This window comes from Salvelinus alpinus, chromosome 23 (assembly GCF_045679555.1).
Source record: "Salvelinus alpinus chromosome 23, SLU_Salpinus.1, whole genome shotgun sequence".
In the NCBI taxonomy this organism is placed as follows: domain Eukaryota; kingdom Metazoa; phylum Chordata; class Actinopteri; order Salmoniformes; family Salmonidae; genus Salvelinus; species Salvelinus alpinus.
In genome coordinates, this window is record NC_092108.1 from 28,313,205 (window position 1) to 28,338,946 (window position 25,742).

The following is a 25,742-nucleotide window of genomic DNA, read 5'->3' on the forward strand; positions in this document are numbered from 1 at the left end:
AACTGGTTGCAATGATACCAGATTAGGTTGTAATCTGGTTATAATGATGTCATTTTAATATGATTGGCCCGCTGGGATGGGACAAAATCATCAGACGCAGAGATGGTTAGGTTGATTTTCATCTTGAGTCTTATTGAGAGGTACTCTTACCAGTCATGTTGCAGTTGACTTTGAATGGGCCAACAGGACCACTCCCATCAGGGTCGATCCAGTACGTGCCAGATGTTTTACCAAGGTGTTTGTATTCCTCACAGGACTGTTCATACACGGCTGGAGAGGAGGAATACATACGCGAGAGAGGAAACCACATCTATTATGAAGCTGACATTGCAGTAGAATGACTTATTCATCATTACAAATCCAGGTGTTTCCCCATTTGTAAGGGAGGTGAATGATGTGCAAAAATGTGACTGACATTTCAGATGGGTCCCTGAGGGTATGAATAATGACAGACCATAGATGAAGATGTCTTGATAGGCTAAGGAGGAGGAGGAGGAAGGGGAGGATACCTACAGGTATGGCATGTAGCCCCGGTGTATCCTGTCCCGTTACAGGAGCAGCTGAAACTATCCCAGGTCTGAGAGCAGCGGCCTCTATGTTCACAGTGGTTAGGGACACATCTGTGTGGGGGGGAGATCATTCTCACATGAAGAAGAAGCAGACGTGACCTCTAATTTAACTACTTTGACCTTTGTGAAACTACAGATGTGTCAGAAGAGAATAGATAGGACAACATAGGAAGAACTTTCATAGAGTGCATATTTCAAATATAATTTACGCTAAAAAACTAATTAATTGGAAATGAATTAGAATTAGTTAGGTAACATAGATAAACAAGATGTTTTATTTATATAATATGCTTATGTGAGATACTTGTCATTAGGATGTCTCCTTTTGGACTATAGGGTTGGCAGTTGCAGTTATCCCTTCTCAGCTAGGGCTCAGTCACTTGGGGCCCAGAGAGGGGAGAGGTCAGGCTTGTCTTTTATATGTCTGGTAATATGCAGGAATATCAGAAAGGGAGAGGTCAGGTTTGAACATTGTCTTCATATGTGAATGTATCTGTTAAACAATGTGAAGGGCTCCACAATGTCTGTACGCCAGTCACTCCCTCCTTTTCTCATTGGGGGGAGGAGTATGGCAGTGTCTGGAACCATTGTATTACCCCTCTGATGTTGCACTAATCTTGAGATAGTATATGACCTAGAAGTCACTCCCCTCAGTGAGTTTGTCCAGGAGTGGGGAGAAGAGGGGGTGTATTTGAGATGGGAGTATCTAAAGTTGACAATTGATATATGCCATTGGATGAGGTAATGTTTTGGTACTATGAAGTACCAAGAACAAGATTAGAACCTCGTCTTAGAGACCAAACTGAACGATCATTTATAGCTAATGCTATCTGGCTATGGGATACTCCTCTCTCAAGTAAAAGGCCCTTTGTGAAGTTCCTGAGATCTGTGGTTCGTCATGTAAGTTGAGAGGGGTGTATCTTGGCTATAAAAGGTCTTTGTATTCTCTTATAGGCACTCTCAGAAATCATTTATAGACACTGAATTGATCTGAGAGTCAAAGGGCTATGGTGAAGCTCATATAATTAAAGATGAAGTTTAGATATAACTCTGACTTGTGTGTGGTTTGTAAACTCTCCTCATTTAGTAATACAGGAAATTACCACAACAATACATTCATTTGGTACTTCTTCAAATCAAATTCAACAAGAAGACATCTAATTGAAATACGTTGACCTTTGTGAGACAACAGAGGATGTTACCGTGCTGTCGCCGTGTCATGACAGTAATCAGTCAACACACGGTGCTGTGAGGAGGTTTGTGACCTTTGTTTCATGTATTTTTGATACCACTTCATGGTGAACGTTAGGGTGTATCACTGTACTCTCTTAGTCCATTTCCAGTTCAGGACCTCCTTAAACCTGCTGGTGTGATCAAAGGGCTGTGGTAACATGTAGTTCCCTTTGAAGTTAGTTGAACTCCCCCTGCTAGCATAGTTTAGAATGAGGATTTCATCACCACAATCCTTTAAATTTACACAGGGCAATGATGTTGGAACGTTCCTATTTAATAGGAGAGAAAATCTGGTGTATCGGATAACCTTTGCCATAATAGATCAGTCAAATGAACTACACATCAAGAGTATTCAGCCATAAATGGATTTATCATACGTACATATTACACAAATGTCCCTAGAACAATAATATCATTTGATTTGACTAAGGACGTTAAGCTGAAAACAAATCTGCATGACCGTCCAGAACCTTTTTTTGCGGTCTTGAAAATGTCTCCCTCTGACATTCCAAAGGGTGTCGTTAACAATTCCAGCACAAAAGGTTGGAATAACGGGATCTACAGTTTGACTACTAATCACTAACGGAGAATAAGAAGCAGAGATAAGATTCCAATTATGAACCAGAACCATGTGTTGGAGTGAACCAACATACTGTGAGAATACTTTTTATGTGCTTATCTTGATAAGAATGTAAGCGCATGTCCAAATTCTCCAGGCGGACTGAGTAACCTTTTGCTAAAATTGCATTTCCATATCTCGGGAGAAGCAACAGAGCTTTTCCACTTCATTGTTTTGATGAGTTTTGCATTGGGGATGTGTGCCTGTTTGGCTGTGTGCTTGTGTACACAGGCATTTACCAGCAGGAGCACAGATATTGCACACTAAGACATCCACTAGGAAAGCCTTGTGTGATCCTCTGATCCCTGCCTCTCGCTGTGTGAGATGCTTTCTTGATCTTGATGGGCCACCTACCGTCTTTATGAAAAGACTGTGTAATGCATGCCCATGAGCAACCAGCCCCTCAGGTAATGTTACAGTAGGTTTTTATACGCTGCTTAGATTATCAAGCTCAATAAGATCTTTGGGGAATGGTATAGAATATTACCTGTCTATGATGGCACACATATCCAGGCTGACATTCTCAAAGGTTCCCATGTTGCCTTGCTCTACCGCCACCAGGTCAGCTAGCTGGTCGTCCACGTGGATCAGTTGCATACAGCCCTGGAAGGAGCGCTGGGCAGGGGGAGTGTTGGTACGCAGGAAGTAGCCTGCATGAGAACAAGAGGGAGAAAGAATCCAAAGTTAACCATATGATCAAGACAGAGCTTTCTGTTTGAAAAGTAAACTCTAGAGATACATTACAACTATTAAGCAACATTAATTCTGAGTGTTGTGTTTTGGTTTGAATCATTAGGGAAGAGTTTCATTCAATATTTAAGACACTGTCTTAAAAGAAACAACTTTAAAGGCTAACAAAACACAAAGAAAACAAAAAGGCAACCAATCAAATGTAACAAAGAGGATTTTCTTACAAAGCCATCAAACACACAAAAACATGTACTGTACACACAATAAATCACAAGACTGTTTGTCAGACTGAATTATAGACATGTCATCATGAATAAGTAAGTAACAAGCCCATTACAAGGGTTTACACATTATAGACCAGGGCCTGGTTTCCTAAAAGCATTTAAAGGGTATGCTCATTGTAAGAACCTTCATAGTCGCATTGTTAAATCTCAGAGCTTTTTCCTAAAACCATCTTAACTAAAGTTGCACTTGAAAACGCTTGTTATTTAACGCCTCAGACCACTAGTAGAACAGCTAAGTGTGTTGTCACTTTATACACATAAGATCTCCGCTAAACATTGAATCAAGATGTGTATCTGTCTCTCTGTGACCGCAGACAACTTCAGAACGAAGATGACTACAAATCCAAAGTTGCCAATGTCTTTGCAATTGTTACAAAGAAGCAAAAGATAATACCATGCTTCAAATAAAAACAGAGATGAATGCAGTATTGAATACAGTAGGCCTATAGACTACATAGGACAATATTGAAATCATATTAAAATCAATTTCATGTTCATTCCATTGAGTTCTATTTTGCTAACTGTAGGCTGTCAAATTTTTTCCTTAATATTTAATATGTAACAACATGTGCGCAATGATATGCCAAATCTACGATAGTTTATTATTATAGGGTAGGCTAAGCATTGGAATAAACTGTCTCAATATTTGCAGCCATATAGGCTATAATTCTAATGTGAATGTAAAATGTGAATGAAGAAAGCTGATCTGATAGCAGCACTGTTTCAATCCTATCAATATAAAAACAAGCTTGTACGAAAGTGAAAGTTCTCACTAGGAGGTGTTTTGGGAAATGCATCTGAGTTATAGTAACGATGCATTGTTAAAACACTTGTAAACCTAAATTCCATCGCTTACAGGTGTTTTAACGATGCATTGCAGGGTGAGAGACGGCAGTGGGACGGTAGGCCCCTAAATGGCAGGTAATCCAAGAAAGACGAGTAGGCAGAATTAACAGAATATATTTACAAAATAATACATATAGGAGCAGTCAGCAGTGCACATCAGGATACACAACGGCAACACGTTTCGACTTCAAGAATCTTCCTCACACTGCCTGAAAGATTCCAACTAGAAGTTGAAACGCGTTGCAAGTGTGCATATCTAATGTATAATGCCTTCTGCTCCTATATGTACACTTTTTAGGCTATTTATATTCAATTAGGAAGTTTTCGGCGGTCACAGAGAGACAGATAAACATCTTCATTCTATGTTTAGCAGATATTTCCTGTGTGTAAAGTGACGCGGGAGGACAAACGGTGATTTAACGATGCACTCAGCTGTTCAACAAGTGGTCTGAGGCAGGCGTTAGATTACAAGCGATTTGAAGTGCAACGTTAATAAAGACGGGTTTGGGAAACGGCTTGAGAATGTAAAGATGCTCTTATGAAGGTTCTAACGATGAATTAAGCCTTAAAATGCTTTTGAGAAATCGGGCCCAGAGCCATATACCTGTCCGGTATAGAGCTATATGGTTCTGTTATAGACCATCTGTGTAAATACCTCCAAAGTAGTATTGGCCCCCTGTTCTAATCTGAATGGGAATGACCGTTCTGACCGTGGACGCCTCGTCACCATCGATGGTCAGCATGGCGCAGTTCTCCAGAGCATGGAGATAGACGTTATGCCACTGGCCGTCGTTGAGCCCCGAACCTTAACAGTGACCACAGACAGAACAATATGGCTTCATGAATCACAGTTACGGTGGGTGATAAGCAGAGAACTGCAATTACTGAAACATCAGAAAAACAACAATAAATTCTGAGAAAGACTATGATATACAGATCTGTTTGGCATTCCCTCTCTTTACTAAAATATCCTTCTTATGTTATGGCAAACACTAGATTGAGAAATGGAGACAAACAAACAACACGACCATGGACCAAGTAGCTACTGACTCGACTAAAGTGAGTTTAGAGTCACTACTAACAGAAATTTGCACTGGCAATGAGAAACTGTCTAAGCATATGAAGAAAATATCCAATGTCAAAAAAATATGAACTGACATGACTGAACTGGGCAAACGTGTGGAGGAGGCTGAAGCTGGCTTAACCCTTAAACTCACACTGTACACATCACTGACAATCTGAAATGGTCCACCCACACAGACAGTATGGTAAAGAAGGCGCAACAGCGCCTCTTCAACTTCAAGAGGCTGAAGAAATTTGTCTTGGCACCTAAAACCCTCACAAACTTTTACAGATGCACAATTGAGAGCATCCTGTCGGGCTGTCTCACCACCTGGTACAGCAACTGCACCGCCTGTAACCGCAGGGCTCTCCAGAAGGTGGTGCAATCTGCCCAACGCATCCCCGGGGGCAAACTACCTGCCCTCCAGGACACCTACAGCCCCTGATGTCACAGGAAGTACAAAAAGATCATAAAGGACATCAACCACCCGAGCCACGAACTGTTCACCCCGCTAATATCCACAAGACGAGGTCAGTACAGATGCATCAAAGCTGGGACCGAGAGACTGAAAAACAGCTTCTATCTTAAGGCCATCAGACTGTTAAATAGCCATCACTAGCAGGCTTCCACCTGGCTACTCAACCCTGCACCTTAGAGGCTGCTGCCCTATATACATAGACTTGGAATCACTGGCCACTTTAATAATGAAACACTAGTCATTTCAATAAAGTTTAAGTAATGTTTACATACTGCTTTGCTCATCTCATATGTATATGCTGTATTCTATTCTACTGTATTTTAGTCAATGCCACTCTGACATTGCTTAATCTAATATTTATATATTTCTTAATTCCATTCTTTTAGATTTGTGTGTATTGTTGTGAACTGTTTTTAGGTACTACTGCACTGTTAGATACTACTGCACTGTTGGAGCTAGGAACACCCGCAATAACATATGCTAAATATGTGTATGTGACCAATAAAATTTGATTTGATTTGAATGAACTGCATAGACTAGGACAGCCTCTTAAAGACAATGTACCACAGATGGGTCACTGGACTATTGAACTGTTTAGGCAACTGAAATGAAGATTGACTATTACACCCTACCACATCAAACACAAAAGAGAAAGGTATGTGTTGTTAATGCCTTCACTCACACACCTACTGAAAAGACAATCACAGTACCACTCAAGCGATCTGTCTAAATGAATAACACTTTAATGACTATTGGCTATGCAGCTTAAATGGCAACCCATTCATTGGTAGGCTATAGACATGATCTATTTCTTTAAATAACGAACTGACAAGGGAACAGAACAACATGATGATTGCTATGATCTGAAGAAAAAAAAATGGAATGTTCCCTTCGCAGACAGGCTATAAAGGCCTGAGTAGATGGGATGAATTTAAATGGCCAAATATGAAAAAAGACTGGGAGAGATAAAATGTTATAGAGCCTAAGATGCTGAAATTGTAAGCACGCTGTCCTTTCATTTCCGTTGCTCTCTCTCTCTCCCTTCCTTCCTTTTTCTTATTTAATTTTGCCAAATTAAGGCATGATAACGGAGAAACTGATATATTAATTGAAAAATACAGCACCAGTCAAAAGTTTGGACACACCTACTCATTCAAGGGTTTTTCTTTATTTGTACTATTTTCTACATTGTAGAATAATAGTGAAGACATCATAACTATTAAATAACACATATGGAATCATGTAGTAACCAAAAAAGTTTAATTTTAGATTCTTCAATGTAGCCACCCTTTGCCTTGATGACAGTTTTGCACATCTGAGGCATTCTCTCAACCAGCTTCACCTGGAATGCTTTTCCAACAGTCTTGATGGAGTTCCCACATATGCTGAGCACTTGTTGGCTGCTTTTCCTTCACTCTGCGGTCCAACTCATACCAAACCATCTCAATTGGGTTGAGGTCGGGTGATTGTGGAGGCCAGGTCATATGATGCAGCACTCCATCAAAAAGCCCTTACACCGCCTGGAGGTGTGTTTTGGGTCATTGTCCTGTTGAAAAACAAATGATAGTCCCACTAAGCGCAAACCAGATGGGATGACGTATCGTTGCAGAATGCTGTGGATCATCCGTTCACCTACTCTGCGTCTAACAAAGACACAGTGGTTGGAACCAAAAAAATGCACATTTGGACTCATCACACCAAAGGACAAATTTTCCACCTGTCTAATGTCCATTACTCGTGTTTCTTGGCCCAAGCAAAGTCTCTTCTTCTTGATGTTTTTTAGTAATGGTTTCTTTGCAACAATTCAACCATGAAGGCCTGATTCATGCAGTCTCATCTGAACAGTTGTTTATGTATTTTTCTCTCCATTTAACTAGGCAAGTCAGTTAAGAACAAATTCTTATTTACAATGATGGCCTTCCCAGGACAATGCTGGTGCCAATTGTGCGCCGCCCTATGGGACTCCCAATCACCGCCAGATGTGATGCAGCCTGGATTCAAACCAGGGACTGCAGTCACGCCTCTTGAACTGAGAAGCAGTGCCTTAGATCACTGCGCCACTCGGGAGCCCAGTTGATGATGTTGAGATGTGTCTGTAACTTGAACTCTGTGATGCATTTATTTGGCCTGCAATCTGAGGCTGGTAACTCTAATGAACTTATCCTCTGCAGCAGGGGTAACTCTGGGTCTTTCTTTCCTGTGGCAGTCATCATGAGAGCCAGTTTCATCATCGCGCTTGTTAGTTTTTGAGACTGCACTTGAAGAAACTTTCAAAGTTCTTCATGTCTTAAAGTAATGATGCACTGTCGTTTTTCTTTGCTTATTCGAGCTGTTCTTGCCATAATATGTACTTGGTATTTTACTAAATAGGGCTATCTTCTGTATAGCACCCCTACTATTTTTTTTTCAGGTGGTGGATCAACTTTAATATTGCGGATAGATTGTTGCTTCCATCAATGTAATTGTCTGCATCATTTCCAATACCCCATATATTTTTGGGGTTAATATATATATATCTATATACACACTACCGTTCAAAAGTTTGGGGTCACTTAGAAATGTCCTTGTTTTTGAAAATAATAATAATAATTGTGTCCATTAAAATAACATAAAATTGATCAGAAATACAGTGTAGACATTGTTCATGTTGGAAATGACTATTGTAGCTGGAAACAGCAGATTTTTTATGGAATCTCTACATAGGCGTACAGAGGTCCATTATCAGCAACCATCACTCCTAGAAAACCCTTTTGAAATGATGTTAGCACAGCTGAAAACTGTTCAGATTAAAGTAGCAATAAAACTGGCCTTCATTAGACTAGTTGACTATCTGGAGCATCAGCATTTGTGGGTTTGATTAAAGGCTCAAAATGGCCAGAAACAAAGCACTTTCTTCTGAAACTCATCAGTCTATTCTTGTTCTGAGAAATTAAGGCTATTCCATGCGAGAAATTGCCAAGAAACTGAAACACAAATAGACAGGTATTTTCCTTCCCATGGTAGCAAGATCTTATCTATTTTTGCTAACTTTCTATAAAAATGTATTGGAGTGATATCATTTCTTTCCTTCGGGATATGTATACTGAGTATGTCCACATCCCTGTCAGACCATTTTATTGGTAAACTACACGGTAATGTTAAAGTTGCATTTTTTAGAGACCCAATACGTAATATAGTACACTTATCCAGAGGCTAGAAAAATAATCTAGATCCTCTATGATGCTGTGGAGGGATTCTAATTGTGGTTTTAAAGAAAACATGAATCATCAGTGTACAATGACACCTTTGTTTTTAAGCCACAGATTTTTAATCCCTTAATATTACTGTTGGATCTAATTTTAACAGCTTACATTTCAATGGCAATAATAAATAGATATGCCGATAGTGGATAACCTTGTTTTACTCCTCAACATTTAAAACTTTCTGCGATGTAGCCATTATTTACTATTTTACACCTAGGGTTACTAAACATAACTTTAACCCATTTTATAAGAGATTCTCCAAAATGTTTATATTACAGGCATTAATATATCAACTCCAGTTGTATTTTATCAAAAGCCTTTTCAAATCAGCTATGAAAACCAGGCCTGCTTTCCCCAATATTTCATAGTATTCTATTGCAGTACTTGTCTTATATTATCTCCAAAGTATCGTCCATGTAAAAACTCTGTCTGATTAGGACTAATAATATCTGACAATACCTTTTAAAATTCTATGCGCCAAGCATTTAGCAATTTTTTTTACATCACAACACTGAAGTGTAAGAAGCCTCCAATTGTTTAAATGGACTGGATCTTTACATATACCACTTGGATCCTGTTTCAGTAATAATGAAATCAGACATTCTTGTTGCGTGTCTGTTAATCTACCGTTTACATGGGAGTGGTTAAAGCATGCTAATAATGGTCCTCTGAGTATATCAAAAAAGTTTGGTATGCCATCCAGCCCTGGAGTTTTCCCAGATTTAAAGGCTTTAATTACATCAAGAAGTTCCTCCTCTGTAATTTGGTCTTCACATGAGTCTTTCCTTACAGATGTTAATTTTACATTATTATCCATACAATTAGCTTCGGTTAGTGGAGATGGAGGAGACTGAAACGAAAACAAATCCTAAAAGTACTTTATTTCCTCTTTCAAAATATTGTTTGGTGACTCATGCGTGACTCTATCATTTGTAACAAGTTTAAATAAAACATAATTTGGTAGCATTTCTATGTTAAAGACTGAAAAATAATTTTGTGCATTTTCCCCATATTTCATCCTGTTCGCTTTATTTCTACAATATATTATTTCACTGGATCTTTCTTGAATAAGTTCCTCCATTTATTTTAGTTTTTCCTCTAACTTATTCTGTGCCTCTATGGTACAGTTTTTATTACTATCTAACTATACTGTTAGTCCTTCAATTTCCTTATTTATCCCACTTATTGTGGGAAGCTTGTGGAAGGCTACCCGAAACGTTTGACCCAAGTTAAACAATTTAAAGGAAATGCTACCAAATACTAATTGAGTGTATGTAAACTTCTGACCCACTGGGAATGTGATGAAAGAAATAAAAGCTGGAAAAAATCATTCTCTCCACCATTATTCTGACTCCATTTCACATTTTTAAATAAAGTGGTGATCCTAACTGACCTAAGACAGGGAATTTTTACTAGGATTAAATGTCAGGAATTGTGAAAAACTGAGTTTAAATGTATTTGGCTAAGGTGTATGTAAACTTCCGACTTCAACTGTATATCCCAGTTATGTGATGATCCGACCGCATTCTGTCCCCTATCAACACTTTTTAAACTTTTGGTGCCAGAGAGAATGACATAAGAAAGTAATCAAGACGACTAGCTTGATATACCACCCCTACCTTGTCACGACACAACTGATAGAAATTACACAAATTAACTTAAGGCACACCTGTTAATTGAAATGCATTCCAGGTGACTACCTTATGAAGCTGGTTGAGAGAATGCCAAGAGTGTGCAAAGCTGTAATCAAGGCAAAGGGTGGCTACTTTGAAGAATCTCAAATATAAAATATATTTTGATTTGTTTAACACTTCTTTGGTTACTACATAATTCCATGTGATATTTCATAGTTTTGATGTCTTTACTATTATTCTACAATGTAGAAAATAGTAAAAATAAAGAAAAACCCTTGAATGACTAGGTGTGTCCAAACTTTTGACTGGTGGTGTATATATACACTATATAGTGTATATATACACTACTGTTCAAAAGTTTGGGGTCACTTAGAAATGTCCTTGTTTTTGAAAGAATAGCAATTTTTTTGTGCATTAAAATAACATCAAATTGATCAGAAATACAGTGTAGACATTGTTAATGTTGTAAATGACTATTGTAGCTGGAAACGGCAGATTTTTTATGGAATATCTCCATAGGCCCATTAACAACCATCACTGCTGTGTTCCAATGCCACGTTGTGTTAGCTAATCCAAGTTTATCATTTTAAAACGCTAGTTGATCATTAGAAAACACTTCGCAATTACGTTAGCACAGCTGAAAACTTTTGTTCTGATCAAAGAAGCAATAAAACTGGCCTTCATTAGACTAGTTTAATATCTGGAGCATCAGCATTTGTGGGATCGATTACAGGCTCAAAATGGCCAGAAACAAAGCACTTGCTTCTGAAACTTGTCAGTCTATTCTTGTTCTGAGAAATGAAGGCTATTCCATGTGAGAAATTGCCAAGAAACTGAAGATCTCGTACAACACTGTGTACTACTCCCTTCACAGAACAGCGCAAACTGGCTCTAACCAGAATAGAAAGAGGAGTGGGAGGCCCTGGTGCGCAACTGAGCAAGAAGACAAGTACATTAGAGTGTCTAGTTTGAGAAAGACGCCTCACAAGTCCTCAACTGGCAGCTTCATTAAATAGTACCCACAAAACACCAGTCTCGACATCAACTGTGAAGAGGCGACTCCAGGATGCTGGCCTTCTAGGCAGAGTTGCAAAGAAAAAGCCATATCTCAGACTGGCCAATAAAAAGAAAAGATTAAGATGGTCAAAAGAACACAGACCCTGGACAGAGGGACCCTGTCTAGAAGGCCAGCATTTCAGAGTCGCCTCTTCACTGTTGACTTTGAGACTGGTGTTTTGCGGGTACTATTTAATGAAGCTTGGCAGGGTCGTGTTTCGGAGGATGCACGGCTCTCGACCTTCGCCTCTCCCAAGTCCGTAGGGGAGTTGCAGTGATGAGACAAGATCATAACTGCCAATTGGATATCACAAAATTGGGGGAGAAAAAGGGGGTATAGTAAAAAAAAAAAAAAAGATTTCCCCCACAAAATGGCTTTATTACAGACAAAAATACTCCACAGCACCTCCACCCCTGCTCAGACGATCCCGCAGGTGAAGAATCCTGATGTGGAGGTCCTGGGCTGGTTTAGTTACACGTGGTCTGTGGTTGTGAGGCCAGTTGGACGTACTGCAAAATTCTCTAAAACGACATTGGGAGGCAGCTTGTGGTTGAGAAATTAAGATAAAATTATCTGGCAACAGCTCTGGTGGACATTCCTGCAGTCAGCATGCCAATTGCTTGCTCCCTCAAAACTTGAGACATATGTGGAATAATGTTGTGTGACTAAACTGCACATTTAAAAGTGGCCTTACATTGTCCTCAGCACAAGGTGAACCTGTGTAATGATCATGCTGTTTAATCAGCTTCTTGATATTCCACACCTGTCAGGTGGATGGATTATCTTGGCAAAGGAGAAACGCTCACTAACAGGGATATAAACAAATGTGTGCACAAAATTAGAGAGAAATAAGCTTTTGGCTGAATGTATTGCTCATAGAATAAAAAAGGTCCTACCGGACATTATTCATCACAATCAGACGGGATTCTTAAAAGGAAGATATATTGGAGACAACATTAGACAACTACTAAAATAATGGAAAACTATGAGAATAGAAGTAAACCAGGTATAATCCCTTTAGCACATTTTGAGAAAGCATTTAATACAGTACGTCTAGAATCTGTTTATAGGTGCCTGGATTTTTTCAACTTTGGATAATCTTTCATAAAATGGGTAAAAGTAATGTACAACAATCCTTTATGTAAAATAATAAATAACGGTTACTGTGTTGTTATGCGTTAATAACATTTAGACTACGTTACCCAGTAGGCTATGCGGGCGCGGGAGATGGTTAAAGAATGCCTTGCATGGCTAAACATGGAGTTTTCTAGGTGAAGTATATGTTCATTAAAACATAACATGGTGTCAGATTGGTAGTCGCTATGAAGAGACAGAGAAAAGAAAGGAGTAGCTCTGCAAATTTCCGCGACAAAAAGTGAACATTCTACCACAAGTCAAATGACGTGAGTAGTCTAAGATGCTAGCTTGCAAGAGCGAGGACAACGAGCCGCAGCAGCGAGAGTGACAGCAGCGAGAGCGAGGCTGCATTGGAATCTGTTGACGAGCAAGTTGATAAGCAACATACTGTGAAGTAAGAGAAATTGACACTGTTCCTGTTCTCCGTCATGGATAGGCTTAGTCCTCCTACTCCTATGCCGTTAACAGGCAATTTAGCTGACAATTGGAAACGTTTCAAGCAGAGATTCAATATCTACCTAGCAGCCAGTGGTGCAGGGGGAGATGATGACAAATTGAAAGCTTCCATTTTTCTGCATGTTATTGGAGAGGATGCATTGGACATTTACAATAGCTTTCAGCAAGACGAGGCAAACTTGACATTGACTGTGCTAATGGCTAAATTTGAGGAGTACTTTGTACCAAGCCAGAACGTCACGTTTGAGAGATACAAGTTTTTCTCTCATGATCAGAAACAGGGAGTCAGTTTTGACCAGTATTTGGCTGAGCCGAACACACTGAGCAAAACGTGTGAATTTGAAAATCTGAAAGACTCACCAGTGAAAGACAGGATAGTCTGTGGCATACTTGATAATGGACTCAAGGAGAGATTGCTGCGTGAGCAAGATTTAACTTTGGATAAAGCAGTGAATATGTGTCGAGCAGCTGAAACCACCAGAGCACAAGCTAAAGAGCTGTGCAGGGATGAGATGTCAGTGTATGCAATAAACAACACACAACGCCTTACAAAACAAAAACAAGCAAAAGAGAGAAATCAAAACACTACATGTGGAAAATGTGGATTTATCCACAAGCAAAAAAAAAAGCCCTGCATATGGCAAATCATGTAACAACTGTGGGAAAAATAATAATTTCTCAAAATGCTGCAAAGCTGAGGCTACAAAGAAAAAGGTTCACACAGTCGAGGAGATGGAAGAATTCTTTGTTGATTCTGTGGAAATATGCAATGCAGTAAATGCTGAATGGATTGTGCCATTGACTGTGAATGAAACTATAATACCATTCAAGCTTGATACTGGAGCACAGGTAAACCTGTTGTCGCTGGATGACTACAAAACACTGAAGGTGAAGAGCAAAATACACCCAGTGAAAATTAAGGTTACTGGTTATACTGGGGAGAACGTACCAGTCAAAAGTAGCTGCATAGTAACTTTACAGCACAAAGGAAAACAGTTCAGAGCACAGCTGCTGATTGTGGAAAAGAGTGTACAGCCTATTCTAGGAATCAATGCATGTGAAAAGCTCAATTTGTTGAAAAGAGTGTATGTAGTGACATCACAGACTGAAAATGACCAAGAATCACTACTGGCTGAGTATGAGGATGTGTTTGAGGGTCTTGGATGTTTACCAGGAGAACACAAAATATGTACTGATGACAAAATTACTCCAGTTGTGCATGCATGCAGAAAAGTTCCATTTGCACTGAGGAAAAAGCTCAAAGAGGAACTCGGACGCATGGAAAAGATGGACGTCATCACAAAAATGGATGAACCTACAGACTGGGTAAGCTTAGTGGTTATTGTGGTGAAATAGAACGGCGATCTCAGGATATGTCTAGACCCGAGAGATCTCAACAAAGCAATCAAGAGAGATAATTTCAAGTTGCCAACCAGAGAAGAGATAATGTTGCAGTTTGCTGGAGCAGAGTGGTTCAGTAAGCTTGATGCCTCATCAGGATTCTGGCAAATGAAGCTAGATGATGCAAGCTCAAGGCTATGCACATTCAACACACCTGAGGGCAGGTACAGATTTCTTCGTCTACCATATGGGATTCTCTCAGCGCCAGAGGTCTACCACAAGACAATCCACATGATCTTCGAGCACATTCCAGGAGTGGAGACTATGATAGATGACATCATTGTCTGGAGGTCCACAAAATAAGAACACGATGCGAGAGTGAGACAAGTGCTGGACCTGACACGGAAAGTCAACCTAAAACTAAACAAGGACAAATGCGAGTTTGGTGTGAAAACACTTACCTTCGTGGGAGATGTACTTTCAGAGGACGGAGTCAAACCAGACCCGAGGAAAACATCAGCCATCAACAACATGGAGCGCCCGAAGAACAAGGACGATGTGAGACGCTTCATGGGCATGATCACCTACCTTGCAAAGTTCATACCTCAACTGTCAGCACAGTCTGCTCCACTCAGATGTCTTCTGGAACAGAAAAATGAATGGGAATGGTCCCATGAACAGGAAAACTGCATCAAAAACCTAAAGAAGACAATCACAGAAGAGCCCGTGCTCAGGTTCTGTGATCCAGAGAAAAGCACAAGGATTTCTGCAGACGCGTCACAGTTTGGCCTGGGAGCAGTTCTTCTGCAACAGCATGACGACACATGGCAACCCGTCGCTTATGCGTCCAGAGCCTTGACAGGCGCAGAGACACGGTATGCACAAATAGAGAAAGAACTAATACGTCTACGGACGAGACTTCGAAGTAGAAACCGACCACAAACCATTGGTGTCAATCATGTCTAAGCCACTGAATGATTGTCCAATGAGAATCCAGAGAATGTTGATCAGACTGCAAAAGTATGATGTGAAGATGATCTATACCCCGGGAAAGTTAATGTTCGCCGCCGACACTCTTTCTCGAGCAGTCGACAAGAAGGAGAGCTTCGACACACAGAAGAACACTGAGATTCAGGCCTACGTCGACATGATCGTAGCATCACTTCCTGTGTCTTCTGAGAGAATGGAGCAGATCAAAAGGGAGACCGCAGCTGACCAAACAATGACAGAGTTGAAAGAAACAACACTGATAGGATGGCCTGCACAGAAAAACAACTGTCCAAGGAGAATACAGGATTACTGGATGTGCAGAGCAGAGCTCACCGTTGTGGATGACATAGTGTTCAAAGGCAACAAGAGTGTCATTCCCATGACACTACGCAAAGAAATGCTACAGAAAATACACGGGGGCCACTTGGGTGAGGACAAATGCAAACGACGAGCACGAGAAGTAATGTACTGGCCAAGAATGAACCAGGAAATCAGCCAGACCACTGCTTCATGTGTACTGTGTTTGACCTACAGGCCAAAGCAGCAAGCAGAGCCGCTAATGCCTCATCCAGTACCCAACAGACCCTACTACAAAATTGTCAAAGGTCTGATGAAAAAGGCACACGATGGAAAGGAGCATTTCCTAAAAAATCTGATCTACCGCAGCGCACCGCTGCAGAACAGACTTTCACCTGCACAAATGTTGATGGCACGTCGCATCAGAACCAACCTACCCATCCATAAGGACTTGCTAACACCCAGAGGTGCTCACAAAGTCAAACTCGCAAAGGAAAAACAGAAAGACAAACAAAAACAGCGACACGACAAAAGTGCAAGACACTTACCTGGACTGAATGTTTTGTTAATGTGAAAAGAAATAGAGCCACAATAGAGTATTGTTGGACAGACTATATTTAGTTGAAAAAATATATATAATTTCTTTTAAGGAAAAACATTTTTGGGAAAGAAATGTGTGTTATTGAAAATTGCATGTTATGCAGGTTGAGTAAACAAATGTGACGTGACATGTGTAGTTACATAGAAAAGTAGTTTTCTTTTAAAGGAAAGTGTTGTTATGTGTTAATAACATTTAGACTACGTTACCCAGCAGGCTATGCGGGCGCGGGAGATGGTTAAAGAATGCCTTGCATGGCTAAACATGGAGTTTTCTAGCTGAAGTATATGTTCATTAAAAGTAGTTAAACCTACGCCCCGGTTTGTCATTATATAAGGAACAAACATAACAGTTACTTCTTGGAGAACTTTGAATTGTCAACAGGTGTAAAACAAGGTTGCCCTCTGTCACCTTACCTATATATTATGGACATTTTATTTAACCAAGCATGTCAGTTAAGAAAAAATTGTTATTTACAATGATGGCCTACCCTGATCAAACCTGGACGAATTGTGCGCCGCCTTATGGGACTCCCAATCACAGCCATATGTGATTCAGCCTGGAATTGAACCAGGGACTGTAGTGACGCCTTTTGCACTGAGGTGCAGTGCCTTAGACTGCTGCACCACTCGGTAGCCCCCTAAATTGTTAGCTTTAAAAATCAGATCTAATGATAACATTAAGAGGCAAACTATTAAGGGATTAGAGACACAAGTATCAATGTACGCCGATGAATCAAGTTCTCTCTTGAATCCTCAATCTTCAACCTTGCAGGGTCTCATTGAAGACCTGGATAATTTCTCTATTTTCGCTGTACTAAAACCCAACTATGATACGTGTACTATATTACATATTGGGTCTCTAAAAGATACAAACGTTAGATTGCCATATGGTCTCCCGATTTAAATGGGCGGATGGTGAAGTCGATGTACTTGGTGTACATATCCAGGAAAAGTTCAGCAATCTTGCAACAATTCATTTTGATCAAAAACTTAGCAAAAAATATAGAACCTTGAACCCCTGGAGAGGGAAACACTTATCCATTTACGGGAAGATTACCCTGATTATTTCTCTGCTGATATCGCAGTTTACATATTTATTCATGGCTCTACTGACTCCAGGGGAATCCATTTTCAAAACATGCAAGATTTATTTTTTCTCTTTATTTGGAATGGCAAACCAGATAAAGTTAAATGAGCATACTTATATAACAAACATAAGTTTGGAAGGTTAGAACTATTTAATATTAAGGCATTAAACCTCTCTTAAAGCCTCCATTGTATCTAAATCCAAATTTGTTTTCTAGCAAGCCACTAAGAGAGGTCCATCCTATGTTGAAGAGTGGGCTCTTTGACTTTTTTCAGATTAAAACCTAACATTTTCAGTGGATCGACAATGGATCCCTGTTTAAAGTATGCTCCTTTTTAAATTAAGTCATACTGTAAGGTTCTGCTTTTCTTTGTCAACCTTGTGTTCTTTTTCTTTGTGTTCTTGAACGTACACCTGTTTATTTGTGTTCTGGAACTTTTTTTTCTTCTTTTTTTCATTGATTTCACCTGTGTTCGTTTCTCACCTGGTCTCATCAGCTCCCTATTTAGTTCAGTTCTTTCTGTTTGTATGGTTGTGGGGTATTGTCTGTTTGTGACTGCCTACCTGTGTTTGGCCATTGCCTGCCTGTGACCACAATTCCTGCCTTCTGCGAAGGCTTAATAAACATGTGCCGCCCTCTGCTCGTGAATCTACACATTTTTCTCCCTGAGTATTCATTACACATACAGAGTTGTCTACAATTAAAATGTCATCTTCCAGAAAAGGCAGATCTAGTATTACAACAAATTATATGGCTAAACTCCAATATACTGATAGAGAAAACATTTAAATATTTATTTTTAAATGTACAATAATAAAATTATTTATTAAGGCCATTGTAAACGAGAACAGTAAATTGGCACAAGCAACTAACAGTGTATGGAGGTGTATGCTCAATACAAAATTATAACCAACTCCTCATAGCTCAGCCACAAAATTGGAAGAGACAATTGATGAAAGAAGAAATTTAAGAATTAGTGTGACACCCAATAAAAATCATAAATGGCTTAGTATAAATAAATACAACATATTTGTTTAACTTAAAGTCTAAAGGTTTGACAGCAATACCGTATAAAATTCAAGTCAGTTGGTTTTTTGTTGTCTCAAATCCTTGGCATCAGGTCGAATGCCGAATACAGTGCCTTCAGAAGTATTCACACCCCTTGACTTTTTCCACATTTTGTTGTGTTACAAATTGGGATTAAAATTGATTTAATTGTCTTTTCTTTGTCAATGATCTACACAAAATACTCGTGTCAAAGTGGAAGAAAAATACATATAATAACCCCCCGCCCCACTAAGATAAGTATTCAAGTCCCGAGTCAATACATGTTACAATCACCTTTAGCAGCGATTAGAGCTGAGTCTTTAATCTGGTGGAAAGCAGACTGAGCCAGGTTTTGCTCTAGGATTTTACCTGTGCTTAGCTCTAGTCTGCTTATTCTTTTATCCTGAAAAACTCCCGAGTCCTTAACGATTACAAGAATACCCATAACATGATGCAGCCACCACTATGCTTGAACATTTTTATTCTGTACAGGTTTCTTCCTTTTAACTCTGTCAATTAGATTAGTATTGTGGAGTAACTACAATGTTGTTGATCCATCCTCAATTTTCTCCTATCACAGCCATTACACTCTGGGACTGTTTTAAAGTCACCATCCATGAGCGCTCTCTGGCAACTGAGTTAGAAAGGACGCATGTATCTTTGTGTATTGATAAACCATCCAAAGTGTAATTAATAACTTCACCATGCTCAAAGGGATATTCAATGTCTGTTTTTTTATTTTATTGTACCCATCTACCAATAGGTGCCCTTTTTTGTGAGGTATTGGAAAACGTCCCTGGTCTTTGTGGTTGAATCTGCGTTTGAAATTCACTGCTTGACTGAGGGTCCTTACAGTTAATTGTATGTGTGGGGTACAGAAATTAGGTAGTCATTCAAAAATAAAGTTAAACACATGCAACGTATTATGTGACTTGGTAAGCAACTGTTTACTCCTGAACTTATGTAGGCTTGCCATAACAAAGGGGTTGAATACTTATTGACTGAAGAAAAATAAAACATTCTAAAAACATAATTCCACTTTGACATTATGGGGTATTGTGTGTAGGCCAGTGACAACACATCTCAATTAAATCCATTTTAATTCAGCCTGTAAAACAACCAAATGTGGAAAAAGTCAAGGGGTGTTAATACTTTCTGAAGGCACTGTAAAACAAAAATTGGTAGGCACATACAAAAATAATGCACAATATATGGGGCATTGAACAGTCAGCCTTGTTCAGACACGAGGAAACAGAATTATTAGAACTTATTTTCTGGTACTCTCCATTGGTGGCTCGCTTTTGGAGTCAGGTCCAGGAATGGTTGTTATGTCATAATATCAGGGTTCCGATGGACCTGCAAACCAAATTGTTAGGGGATCCGAAAAACCACAATCAGTCAATGGGAAATATCATTATACTCTAGGGTAAAGTATATATTTTTAGGGCAATATCGGTAGAAATGTTACAAATAGGAAGGTTCAGGAGCCTTGTAAGACATCATAGTAAAATGGAGAGTTGTATAGCAAAAGTAAATAGCAAAATGGCATTATACTGGAAAGATGGTTTAATCTGTGGACATCAAAGGGTTGGAGTTAAAATCAAAATAAATGGTGGATTGCCCGCTGTGCGTGAATATCCAGCACTTGAAGAAAAAGGAAATTAGGAATATATGTATAATTATTGAACTACAGGTATTGTAGATGTGAGCAAAATAGCTGTAAGTAGCAGTAGAAATATTGTTGTCTGTTAGTTTACTCCAATTAGAGTTGGAGGAAAAATGTATAGAGAAAATAAATTATGCAAACAATAAAATGTACAGAACTTTCAATCTATCTGTAATATTAAAGACAAAAATACAAACATATACAGGGCCTAAGAGACAGGGCCCAACAGACAGGGCCTAACAGACAGAGATTCAGCTACAGAAGACCCTCCTGGGGAAGGCCTCCCCAGATCGATAGAGAGAAGCAATTAATGCTTTCAAGGGAGGGGAAGGTCTTCAGGCTAAATTAACAGGTCTACTGTAGTGCATTAGTCAGCATGGCAGTACTAACGGGACCAGGGCTTTCCAACCCTGTTCCTGGAGATCTACCGTCCTGTAGGTTTTCGTTCATACCCTAATCTAGCGCACCTGGGATTGGATTGAAAACCGACAGGAACAGGGTTGGAGAGGCCTGAACTAGACCGTACCTGAGGAGATGTCTATGCGCGTGTTCTTCTTCTGGGTGACGTTGATGTAGACAGTGACCTTCCCCTCGGTGAGGCCCACCTCCACCACACCGTCGGCCAGGGCCGTGTAGAGGAGCAGACCGCTGGGGTTCCACGTTCGGAAGGACAGGCTGACCGACAGGGTGTCACTGTCCGGCAGCCCCGGAAGACGCAGGAAGCTGGTGGCGTTGAAGAACAAGGGGAAGGAGTGTGTCTCGCTGCAGGAGAACGTCAGGTTCCTCTGTAAGGTGGATAGAAAGTATAATAGTACATGGGTCTACAAGTTAGGGCAGCTTTTCCTTCTTGACTTTAGCAACAACAACAAAAATGTTATTCACACAACGTATAAACAAAGCTAGCATATATTTTGCATTTATACAATTTTTTAGGTGCTTTTAAGATAGCAAACAGGTCTATAAATTAGGGCAGATTTTCCCTGTTGATTTAAGCTCAAGACATTGGCACAACCATATAAACATAGTTAGCATATACTTTGCATAAGAGGCGCATCAGAAAACCTAAGGTGCTTTTTAAATGTACATTGTGCGGTTTAATGCAAGCGCCTGCATTATTTCAGAGAGACACAGAAAATCACTCATCATACAGCAGCACTTGACAAAAAACTATTTTGGCTTCTCTTATCGAAGCTGACCTTTCTCCCTCTATTTGTGCTGAACACAAAGCATGCAATTCAACAACAAGGAACATGCTCACAGGGAAAAAAACAAGCTAAGAGGCACATAAGAAGTGAAATCAATAATAATGGTTGGATCCATACTTCAGCACAGTAATGGCTCACACACCATCACATACCATTGACAACTGAGCAGTAATTGTCCTGTGCTAAGCGTTGAGGACTTCTGAAGCTTGACACATTTAGTGGGTTCGATCCCATTGCATGGAATACTTTTTTATTCAACATTTCCCAAACGAAAAGATAAAAACATTGCAATATATTTAACGACACATAATAAACATTTTTGCATCTTTGCTAAAATGAATGTAATGCTTTAAATGTATTCCAGAGATGCATGTAGATACATTTGCATCTTTGCTCATATGCATGCATGACAATATTCCAGAAATGCATGGCTATGACATCTAGTCTATAGGGTGGCCAAAGTGGTTCCTAATTCGGCTTCTTAAATTATGTATTGATCAATGGAGAATTTTTTTTGGGCCACAAAGCCAATTTTGTGATTTTTTTTTAACCTTTTGATTTCACCTAATTTTAACATTGTCATAAAGAGCACATGTCCAACTTAATAAAAGACATGCCCCATCTCAAGAGGTTTTTCTAATATGTTTTTATTTTAGTTAGTTATCGATTTAAACAAAGACACTATGTCAAAGTGTAGGTCTAGATCTTGCGCTTCCAATGAGTGGTATTATACGGCTCTACAGTGGATGATTTACCGGTGTTATGGTGAATTCGTAACCAAGTGGGAAGTGGGAATTTACCACATACGGGAAAAATCCACTTGAACGGCCCTCCAACTGGTAATTACTAGTTAAATCAGCCATGAATCCCCTTGGAAGCTTGTTGTATGCAACAAGGAGGGGCAAATTAATGCAAGATTTACCACAAAAACATAGTTGTTAAAAAATGTCTTGCCTGTCTATCTATGGGTTGACGTGTTATGCTCGACCCGTTCAGATTCTTACCACAAAACACCAGAAAATGGCCAAAAAGAGTAAAACCAGCTCACCTGTTTTTACACTATCATTTGACTATTACTGTAGATGTTCAATATTTATTTTCAAATAAATATTTTAAAAGGAATAGTTTCACCATATTAAAGAGTTTAGTTTGAGTAACAGGGTTGACCTTAAAATGAGAGATAGACGTAAATGAATCTAATCACTAAGTAAACTAATCACACTAAATTAATAATAATCTTCCCGAAATAACTTTGTCAAAGCAACAAAATAACAAAGGCTAAGCCATGATTGTCTGAGATAATGGGACATGCTGAGAGATGAGTTTGGATTGGTCTGCCATGTAGCAAGCTTCTGTCTATAACATGAGCTGGCCAGTATGTGTAGGTAATTCGGTAAAGGTGCTTTTTAAAAAAAAGATATCACATAGTAGAATTGCAAAAGTGTTGCTCTCCACTTTCTGGGAGATAGAGTTGAAATTAGTGGAATGCCCTGTGGAATTAGAGTATGATAGCTAGGGAGATGGAGAAACTTCTGCCGTTTGATTGCAAATATGCAGAGGGAGTCGAAAAGAGAACACAGAAAGCTGTTGTATAAAACACCTGTTTCCAGATGACATCTTCAAACTAAGGGCAACCATGGCATCCGTGACAGAGAGGAAGAAGCGTCTATCCATGTACACGAGTAAGATAGTCTAGCTAGCTATATTTTCAGAAATGACACGTTTCTAATGGTCAGAAAGTCATTTTCATTTAAAGTTAAAGTGTTCTGTTAGGTAGCTAGCTAACTTTAGCTGGCTGTCTCGATAGCTAATGTTACGTGTATGATGTGTAGTAATATTATTTGTATCTCAGAGCCATTTTCATTGCTAGTTAACATTACCTGCAGATTCATGCATGGTAGTAACGTTATGAGTTGGGATTATGGTTCACTGTTTAGCTAGCTAGCTAGCTACATGTCTTAACAAAAGACTCCAATATGCAAGTAACCATTTCAATAGAATGTTCATGATGCCCCAATCACCGCCAAGCCTATCTCTGACATTTTAACCTGTCTCTCCTCTCTGGGGAGGTTCCCATTGCTTGGAAGGCAGCCATGGTGCGTCCTTTATTTAAAGGGGGAGATTAAGCGGATCCTAACTGTTATAGGCAAATATCTATTTTGCCCTGTTTATCAAACGTTTTGGAAAACACTTGTCAATAATCAACTGACTGGCTTTCTTGGTGTCTATAGTATTCTCGCTGGTATGCAATATTGTTTCTGCTCAGGTTATGTATGTGTCACTGCAACCTTAAAGGTCCTAAATTATGTCACCATTCCCCTTGATTCTGAGCAATGTTGTGCTGCTATTTTTATTGACATGGCCAAAGCTTTTGATACGGTAGACCAGGTATTCCCACGACGCAATGCCATCGGGGGTACGCCAAATAAAAATGTGATTCACATGTTTTTTTATTGATAATAAAATTAAAATTAAATTCACATTTTCAAACAGTCCAATTATATTTTGGGTAGAGTTTTTTTCTCACCTGAGTAGCCTCGTTTCACTTCCAGAAATAAAATTAAACCATCTAGTGTTCAGCAAAATAACAACACAATGTCAAATACAGGTAGCTGATAAAATAATGTATATGTTGAAAGATAATGATAAAATAATTCCACTCTGAAACATTATAACTGTATTAAATTGATTAGAATCATAAAATTATAATCTGATGATGTGTGTAGTTTTACTCGGAATTAGGTTAACTTTCAGCTAGGGGGCAGAATTTTTATGTTTGGAAAAATAACGTTCCCAAGGTAAACGGACTATTTCTCAGGTCCAGATGCTAGAATATGCATATAATTGACAGATTAGGATAGGAAACACTCTAAAGTTTCCAAAACTGTCAAAATATTGTCTTTGAGTATAACAGAACTGATTTTGCAGGCGAAAACCTGAGGAAATCCAACCCGGAAGTGCCTTTTATTTGGGAAAATCCCTGTTCCGTTGCCTGCCCCTCCTCCATTTAAAGGGGTATCAACCAGATTCCTTTTCCAATGGCTTCCTCAGGCTGTGACCAGGCTTTAGACATAGTTTCAAGCTTTTATTTTGAAAAATGAGCGAGATTTTTCAAAACGCGTCAGGTGTCCTTTGATTAGTTCCTGCGCGCGAGAGATGTAGCTCAACATTTTCTTTCTCTGTAGTATTGAATAGGTTACCGTCCGGTTGAAATATTATCGATTATGTATGTTAAAAACAACCTGTGGATTGATTATAAAAAACGTTTGACATGTTTCTACGAACATTGCAGATACTTTTTGGAATTTTCGTCTGCCTTTCAGGACCGGAACGAGCCTGTGGTTTTCTGAACATAACGCGCAAACCAAATGGCGGTTTTTGGTTATAAAACTATTCTTTATCGAACAAAAATAACATTTATTGTGTAACTGGGAGTCTCGTGAGTGCAAACATCCGAAGATTATCAAAGGTAAGCGATTAATTTTATTGCTTTTCTGACTTTCGTGACCAAGCTAATTTGAGGCTAGTTGTTCTTACTGTTTTGTATAGTGATTGATAAACTCACAAACGCTTGGATTGCTTTCGCTGTAAAGCATATTTTCAAAATCTGACACGATAGGTAGATTAACAACAAGCTAAGCTGTGTTTTGGTATATTTCACTTGTGATTTCATGATTATAAATATATATATTTTTTAAATTTAATTTGGCACTCTGCAATTCAGCGGTTGTTTACGAAAATGATCCCGCTAAAGGGATCCGTGCGGCAAGAAGTTAAACAATGTATCTGTATAGTGGAAAAACACAGACTGTCTGAGCAAGGCGTAGCTTAGGATTTGAACTTGGATGTGGGTGCCTAGGAAAATACCGAAGAACAATTGAAACTGTGTTTGGACTGACCTGGCTAGGCCTCTAAGGAATTTATGATAGCATAGGGAGTACTTCTCAAGGTTTCTCTAATCTCGGGGGAATGGAACTGCCGGCTTGGTAGTGATAAACAGTGGATACAACTCGCCTACTGTTCGTGTGTATGTATGTGCGTAGGATATCTACTGTTTGTGTGGAAGTATGTGCGCAGCTATAAAATGGATGTCTTTGTATAATGGACTTTAGAACGTTCTCTGAAGAAACTGTACTAGCCTTTTGCATAAGCTGAGTCGTTGACTAATTATTATTAAACCCATGGTCTTACAAACCTCAG

General features: G+C 39.3%; 1 protein-coding gene across 2 annotated transcripts in view; it reads right to left on the reverse strand.

Annotated features, from left to right (window-relative positions):
• The window catches only part of LOC139550725 (contactin-associated protein-like 2), a 96,554-nt gene that overhangs the window by 17,275 nt on the left and 53,537 nt on the right, over positions 1-25,742 (reverse strand). The window contains exons 8-12 of one of the 2 annotated variants that reach the window (XM_071361822.1): positions 20,864-21,122; positions 4,897-5,046; positions 2,909-3,071; positions 514-620; positions 151-270 (exon numbers count right to left, since the gene is read on the reverse strand). In XM_071361822.1, the coding sequence (XP_071217923.1) occupies positions 151-270; positions 514-620; positions 2,909-3,071; positions 4,897-5,046; positions 20,864-21,122 (799 nt within the window). The remainder of the gene's footprint in view (positions 1-150; positions 271-513; positions 621-2,908; positions 3,072-4,896; positions 5,047-20,863; positions 21,123-25,742) is intronic. The other variant, XM_071361823.1, reaches the window with a different exon arrangement.